Here is an 8,063-nt window from a genome sequence, read left to right as displayed (position 1 = left end):
TTAACCTGTGCATCTAAATAAAATATTTTCACAGTTGGAAATTTGAACTAATTTTTGTGTAAAAACCTACCCTGTCATCTACTTCTGCGTTTTCCTCCTCTCCTCTGTCTCTTTAGCTGTCACTAGTCTTTCCCTCTCTGTGCTCATCATTCCACCTTTCTCCTGATCTGGCCGGGCATGTTCCCCTTCAGCACTGGGTGCTCCTGCTTAGGCTAAGGGTTAATTTCCTGTTGAAAAGGATAACTCCCTTTGCCTATATAGGCTGGGAATATCTCCTTGTCATAACTAAGCATGGGGTTCAGGGAAACACCCTGACACAACACTTTTTAGTGGTGTTAATTTAAAAAAAAAAAAAGTAAACTGAAGTAAACCTGAAAGGCTGGGCTGCTTTCTGATGCAGTTTGAAGTGTCAGTGGATTGCCTGCTGCCGTTGAAGTCTCAGATGTTTCAGTGAAAGGGAAGCTGGGGCTGCTATGTAGCTACTACAGCAGAGTGATCCCTATACCCTACTACTCCCCATGGCCTGAATAATTCAATGTAAACCCACAGTAAAAGTTTGTGGGTGGCTGATTAATTATGAAACACTGTCAGTGTCCAGTCAGCTGGCTGGATCGCTGTGTCCTCAGGTCACAGTATACGCAATTAAGTTCCAAAAACCTGATGGTCAGTTGTCCAAAATACAGAGACCTTTAAATAAAGCAATGAAAGTTCACTACTGAATCTACAGTGCTCCGACAGTGCTATACATTGAATGTCTGCTATGAAAAGGGCCTATAAAGGTCACACAATAGAATTATTCTATTCAGCAGGAATACAAATGGCTATGGGAAGAGCCTGAAGAAGACATTAAGGAATTTCATGAAGGTGACATTGTTCTTACTAACAGTCATATCATCTGACTTAGTTGAGGACAAATGCTTATAAAACAATTTTCATGCTGTTACACAGGAAGCTTCAGTATAGACCTCATACTGACAATGTTGGCACAACTACCAATTGTAATGCAAAATAGAAAGAGAATTGGCCTCAACATTTCAAAGTTAGTGTCTTCAAATGTATTACAAAATGGATACCAATAGGCCTAGACAAAGATGGGTGGCTCATCACAAAAAAAAAAAACATGTCCTCTGTCCACTGAGACTGCATGGCCCCTTCCTTCCGAGTTAGTTCGTCCAAGTCTGTGCGAAGGTCAGACCAGCAGGAAGTCAGAGTGAGCAGATTGAACAGGGCTGCAGTCCATTCTCGTTGCACGCCGTGCACTTGAGGGCCTTGAAGTTGTCCGTGAAGCAGTTGCGGAAGATGGACATCTTGCTGCCATGGCACATTGGGCACGGGACGAAGGCGAAGCCCCCGCAAGCCTGGCACGTGTGTGGGTGCTGCACCCGCTGTGGAGGAGACAGAGTGCACGGGCATGACGCCCATGGGTGACTAACTGATCGCTCGTGTGCAGGTCATGAATAAAACATCTTAGCTGTTAGCACCTGCATTGAGAACTATGGCACCGTGCATGTTATAATTGAGTAGTTCACACCTCACATCCAAGAACTGTCCAAGTGTGTTGTTACTCCATTGACAGGGTAAAAATAACAACATCTCTACTAACCTATGCAAAGAGATTGCACCATCTGTGATATCTCCAGTTCCTTCAGTTAAAGTCTGCATTCCTGTCTGAAATGATCCATGCAGATTTCCTGCGCTATAGAATCAATATCTGAGCCTTTTATTATTTATGGCCATTTATTGATGCCTATTCATAATTGATGACAGTTCACTGATCTATAATTCATATGACATGGCTGCTATTTACACTCTCCACTAGATGTATTTGGGTGGTATGAAAACTGCCCAAAGTGAAATCTATCTCAGCAGTTCTGCAAGGGTTGGTTTTTCTTGTTAGATTTTAGTAGCCTTCATCAAAATAAAGTGAGCTTGCCACTTCATAGAGTAGACTTATAGGGCCAGGTTCCTGGAAATGGATTAAGCCTAGTCCTAGACTAAAAGCTCTTTTTCAGTTAGATGCTTCATTGATGTTCTCTTTTAGGACATCGCTCTATCCATATCCAGGAACCTGGCCCATGACACCACGATACATCAAGCCATCAACACTAACTCTAACAACACTAACTCTAACAACAACACTAACTCTAACAACAACACTGACTCTTCTTCTGTGATTCCTCTTTGGTGGACTGATTCACTCAATGCTCTTCAAGACTTTTGTTCTAACAATAGTGTTGGGATCTTCAAAAAGAGTCGCATGACATGAATCTGGTATAGCTAATTAATTCTCCTTACAGAGCAGCGATTTGTATGTTTATGAATATTGTTATTATTCTGTGAGATTTAGTCTGTTACCAATATTTTCTTTTAAGGCTATATGCCTTTACTTTAAATTGTTGATAGTAATGTTAATGTACTGTTTATTGATGTCATTGTAAGTCACTTTGGACAAAAGTGTCTGCTAAGAACTATAAACATTAACGTCAAGCAAAGCAACTTCTCATATATCTAACATGCCACTTGATAATGGCTGTGTTCTCTTGGAGGTGGAGGTGGTCTGCGCTGTGTCTTGTATTGAGTGAGTCATTCAGAATATTTGTACCTTTTTAAATGAACCTAAATGTTGACTGTCCCTTTTGCTATAGAGTATAGCCTATAACCTGTGTAGACCAGAACAGGTGATCAGAATTAAACATTTTTTTGTGACAGTCATAAGAATTCTGCAGGCTTGTTTGACATACAGACACAATGCAACATTGCGTGACTGTTTGTTATTGTTCAATATGAGTCATTTAGCCTCCCGTCAAAAGTGATGTCATTTGTTTTCTTGCACTACGCTGAGGTCACTGAGAAGTTGGCATTATGGGGTCATCACAACATCCCTCTCAGTGGCTCAGGATGCTTGTGGTGTCCCTGAAGATTGTGCCACCACATCAGTACCAACCAAGATCATGGCCTCACATGTAAACCTGAAGATTGTGCCACCACATCAGTACCAACCAAGATCATGGCCTCACATGTAAACCTCCTGTGTCTCCTGCCTGCTAATGATTAAATGCAATGGGCGCAATGATACCACTAAGCATTTGCATCAAAGAGTGCTACATATGTGTTTTGTGTAGCATCTGTATATATATGTATATTTGATACGAAATGCTTTTATTTTTGCATAAGGATATGTTTGTGTTGTTTTAATCATCTGTACTTTTGGGTGCTTGTGAGTGTGCTTGTGAGTTGTCTCTGTTTCCTCTTATTCTTTTTTAGCCTTAACCTGCCAGTGACTGCAGATGAAAACAGCTATGGCTACATCTGGTACATTTGCATGGCTAATTTAAATGAACATGTTAATTAATGTACACTGTTCCTTTTAGAGAAATAAACATAAACATAAAGTTGATTAATTTAAGGTCAGTTTCCCGTACATGGATTAAGCCCAGTTGTAGACTAAAAGAAAAATCCAGTGATTATCTCATTGAATAAAAGCTTTTAGTCTAAGACTAGGCTTCCATCCATCTAATACTAATACTAATCCATCCATTTATGGAAAACTGGCAAAAAGTGTGTGTGATGTGTTTGTACCTCAATTTTAGTCAGAAGATCCTGAAGTTCCCCTGATTCATTCATGGCCAATATTTTCTCAGCCCCCTAAAAAAATTATAAGAAACCAGAGAGGTTCAGAGAGAATTCAAATTCAATCCATCAAACATCAAAGATTTGGACAACGTACCCCGAGGTATTGTCCATCAATGAAGACCACAGGAAGGGATGGTGGCTCTCCCACACGCTTACACCTCTCCTCCAGCTCTTTCCCATAGTCACTGTCCAAAGCAATGTTTTTGTCCATGAATTTGACCCTGTGGTTCTGGAAGATTTTCCGCACAAGCTCACAGCGCTCAAAGGTTGTCCTGACAACACGGAAGCTGGTGGTGTAGATGATAATCCGCCCAAATTCCACTGTCATGTCAGGCTAAACAATGGACACAGAAAAGACAATTCATCTCTTGATCAAGTGACCATTCCGGATGTATTTTTTTAGTAATATGATGATGTAAGACAAGAAAGGCCAGTGGGCACTTCTTCCTTGTGGGTGTGCGGTACTGCCTGTAAATGACCATTTGTAATTGTTATTCTTTGTAACAGTGCCAGCTTTTAAATTGGACTACACGCCTCCAGCAGAGCTCTCTCTGAACACAATGCACATAGAGCCCAAAGAATATCTTAGCACTACAGGCACTGAATTAAATCATCACAATGAAAATGGCTCTCTTTTCTACACTCTTAGTCAGAGTAAAGAGAAAAGATACGGTAGAGTATATTTGATTTATATATATTTATAGGCCTACACAAACCCATACACACAGTTATATCACAGAAACTTTGAACATTCATTAGGCTATTTATTGAATTGATATTGTTGTTTATTATGTACAGAGCCCTAGGGGTCATTGCAAGGTATTTTTTGGTATATATCCAAAAAGCGTGGGCTCATTTTACTAAATTGTGCACTCATTTTAATTGTTGTAAATTGAGCGCACAATGTAATAAAACATGCGCACAATTTACTAAATCGTGCACACGTTTTACTAAATTGAGAGCACAATTTAGTAAAATGAGTGCACTATTTAGTAAAACGTGCACACAATTTACTAAATCATGTGCACGTTTTACTAAATCGTGTGCACGTTTTACTAAATGTTACTAAATTTAGTAATATGAGCGCACGTTCTCTCGATACACAAAAATATCTTGCAATGACAGCTCCTGGGCTCCTTAATTATGTAGTCTGACCAACATTTTAAATTGTTCCTTGTTAAATTATTTTGTGTTTGTATGTCACTTTGGACAAAAGCGTCTGCCAAATTCCATAACCATAACCATCTCCTGAACTGCAAGCAAATATCCAAATGAATATTCACTCATTTGGCAGCAAACTGGCACACAGAAAGCAGGTAACCACCAGCTCCGCAAGTTTACCGCTGAGAACCAGAACCGGAGTTACTAGAAAGTAGAAGTCACGATGAGAATTAATTAACCTGATTATCAGGCCTGAAACACTTTAAGAAATGCATCATGAATCTTTAATTATACAGTGACCTTGTCCTCTTTAAAGGCTCATTTGTCCTGGGTGAGCCTGGGCAAAGAAGGAGACAGTCCCTGTAACCAATCACCAACTCAAGCCATTATGAAAGGGAGAGATCGTTCACTACAAAAGCTGTAATCTCAAAGAGAAGGGAGATGGAGACAGATATGCCCCCCTACTATATTGTTCTCCCTGGAGTCTCTGGAGATTGGGTGATGACTTAGAGAGAAAAAGAATACCCCAACGTTCACCTTATGCTAAGGCACACTGTAAACCCAAACAGCCAAACTAACTCGAAATAATGATTTAACAACATTAAAATCATCTAACTTAATTATAGGTGTTTTCGACAGTTTTAATATGTTTTTGCTAATGCTAGTTACACTAAAATGTAAATATAATTTGGGAAATGTGTCTTTAGGTTGTCCTTAGACATGGTTTATGGTTTATTCTCACCATGGGTTATAATATGAAAACTCACCGTCAACCTAAACAAAATATATAACACAACTCAGAGTGTAAGTCATTCTGAGGAATTTACTCCTATGATCCTTTGCTAAAAGCATAAAAAATAATCAAATATAGTTGTCAGGGTATGCATTTGACAGTAGGCCTGTTGGCTGCTCTAAAATACGGATGCAATGTTGGACATGGAGTATGGTCAGGGCAACCACTATGGAGAAGTCCACTGACAAAACTTGACTGAGTCTTTAGGTGACATTGTTTACTTCGTCAAGTAGCACTGATTAGTACACCTGTACATGTTACACAGGTTAGGCTTTATTGCCCAACTGTGTTGTACATCTATGTCTGCTGATGGCATTTCATATACTGTCTGCTGTCCGTTCTGCAGTTGTGAGAAATACAAGATATGATTGCCAAATTAACTTAAATTAACTGATATTATTGACTTCATTGCTTTAAGTCACTTTAAATCTACATACTGGTACTCAAATCAAAATTTGTTTTAGTTTAACTTGATTGTGTAAATAAATGATAAATGTTACGGTAATTAGTTTCCTCAAATGTTTTGAGTTAGTCTGACAGTTCGGATTTACATTGCAAGTTGACAAACCAGGTAGAATATAGATTTCAGCTATTTGACAAGGGTGGTTTCTGAGGATAGTGAGTGGTTCAGCAACTTACCCCGCTGACTTTGGTAAGGTTATTAAAGAGCATTTGACCAGCGCTGACTTTGTGTTTAACACCCCGAACGGTCCCGTTTTTACTAAGGATGTTGACCCGTTTGGTGGTGAACGTGCGATCCTTGGCCCCGCCAGTGATCATGAGCAGGTCGTCTGGCTCACTCTCGCTGTCGTCCAGCTCCGAGCCCAGGTGGCCGAACAGGTGCCCGTTCATGGCCTCACCGCTGGTCGAGGGGGTGCTGGCCCGGTCCAGGTCCGTGCTGCTGGTGCAGTCGGAGTCGAGTGAGTCCGAGGGCCCCTCGTCCTTGAACATCTCTTTGAGGACCCGGCCGCTGTGGCCCGACGCCACCCGAAACCTCACCCGCTTCTGCGGCTTCTCCTCCCCCGCGGTCAGCATCGTCCCCTCCATTGGAACACACAGGACGAGTTACATGGTCCAGCTTTGCCTTGCTGTACCTTGCTGTTAACCCCTCGCCCTCAAATTAGGCAGAACATGTCATTCTCTCTTAGAGCCCCATGCCCCCCTTCAGAAACGTGTGTGTGTTCTAGAAGGCAACACAGTTCTGAGAACGACTAAGAGCAACTAGAAGCCTCTCTGCCAGTCACCCAACCGCTTAATAATGTATGCTCGTCTACCATGGTTACTGAGAAAGCCAACCAAGAGGAAACTGATAGTCCTCTTGAATAATTCATAACATTTCACAAAGTTTTTTTTCACTCTCTACACTACAGCTTTGGGGTAGACTTCTGTTCACCTATTTTTTTTCTGTGTGTAATTGAAGTGAAACAGATAAAGGAAACAGGCCCACATTGTCTTCCGCTGGGACATTATGCAGAATGTTTAATTTTGTTTGTGGATCTAAGAGATGCATTTGCATTCTTTTCACATCAAATTGGGGTCCCATCCCAGACTCAAATTGGGACAAACGGAGAGTTCCTCTGCAACACGGAAAGCACTTAAACACTTCTGCTTAAAACAGAAACTCACAAGTGAGGCCCTCAAGACCATTCACGTAGCACTAGATGGGAAATTCATATGCCTTTAAAGTGGTCATAATGGTAAGAGACATGAAGCCAAACAAGGCCTTAAATAGCATTACTGCCAAGTGCACACACACCGACCTAAAAGCAAACGAGCATAAACAAACACATGGCAAATGGTTGTGGAGGGGCATATCCACCGGTTTACATTTCCCTTCCCTTTGCATTGTGGGAAGGCTGAGCAGCCGGTACTGTTGAGACTGGGGCTTAGGGCATCTGTTCACTGGGACGGCAGAAGCAGAGCAGGGAACACCGGCGCTGTATTGTGTATCTGCTGTGCCACTTTGATACGTCCGCTGCAGAGACGTTACACCTTGTCATTGTCGCAAGTGATGAAAATGGCTCTACAGAAACACAATACTTTTACAACAGCTGTGACTGTGTGTGGACCGTGTTTATAAGCAGGTTGTTTGTGTGCCTGAGAACATGAATGTCTTTTTTTCCCCACGAGATGACACTTTGCCAGCACTATTAGATACATTTTCATGACTGAGTGGATTACATAATATAAATAGTGGGACATAGACGTGTTTGTTAAAAAATCACAAATGTTGACTTTAATAATTGTGTATGACTGTAGAGTGAACACCTGACTCTCGTATGTTAACTTCCTCCAGTGTCGAGCCATATCAGCTGCAGTTGCCCCACATAACTGCATTATCTGATTGCAGCAGTTATCAGCGGATACCAGGCACCCTTAACTTGATTGTCACAGTTTAGCAATGACATAGGCTATATTTGACTGCTCTGTTTTAGTGGCAGACATACTGGAAGAGCAAGGTGCTAACAGCAGCAAG

General features: G+C 41.2%; 1 protein-coding gene across 1 annotated transcript; it reads right to left on the bottom strand.

Annotated features, from left to right (window-relative positions):
- Positions 1 to 1,205: 1,205 nt before the first annotated feature.
- On the bottom strand, positions 1,206 to 6,634 carry grxcr1a (glutaredoxin and cysteine rich domain containing 1 a). The gene is made up of 4 exons (XM_076292730.1): positions 6,227 to 6,634; positions 3,728 to 3,967; positions 3,580 to 3,645; positions 1,206 to 1,385 (listed from the first exon to the last, which is right to left on the bottom strand). The coding sequence occupies exons 1-4, from the start codon at positions 6,632 to 6,634 to the stop codon at positions 1,206 to 1,208; spliced, it is 894 nt and encodes a 297-aa protein (XP_076148845.1).
- Positions 6,635 to 8,063: the final 1,429 nt, after the last annotated feature.

This window comes from Alosa pseudoharengus, unplaced genomic scaffold, assembly GCF_046254945.1.
Source record: "Alosa pseudoharengus isolate Yale_2024_CS ecotype anadromous, Long Island Sound unplaced genomic scaffold, YU_APseudo_1.1 YU_APseudo_1.1_scf_19, whole genome shotgun sequence".
In the NCBI taxonomy this organism is placed as follows: Eukaryota; Metazoa; Chordata; class Actinopteri; order Clupeiformes; family Clupeidae; genus Alosa; species Alosa pseudoharengus.
The sequence above is the reverse complement of the archived record's forward strand: the minus strand, read 5'-3'. Positions and strand labels throughout refer to the sequence as shown.

Excerpts from the sequence above, each read along its gene's own strand:
- grxcr1a (XM_076292730.1), bottom strand. The coding sequence starts at position 6,634 with ATGGAGGGGACGATGCTGACCGCGGGGGAGGAGAAGCCGCAGAAGCGG. Across the intron at positions 3,968-6,226 it reads ACCTTACCAAAGTCAGCGGG|CCTGACATGACAGTGGAATT; the intron begins GTAAGTTGCTGA and ends TCCATTGTTTAG. Across the intron at positions 3,646-3,727 it reads TTGATGGACAATACCTCGGG|GGGGCTGAGAAAATATTGGC; the intron begins GTACGTTGTCCA and ends TAATTTTTTTAG.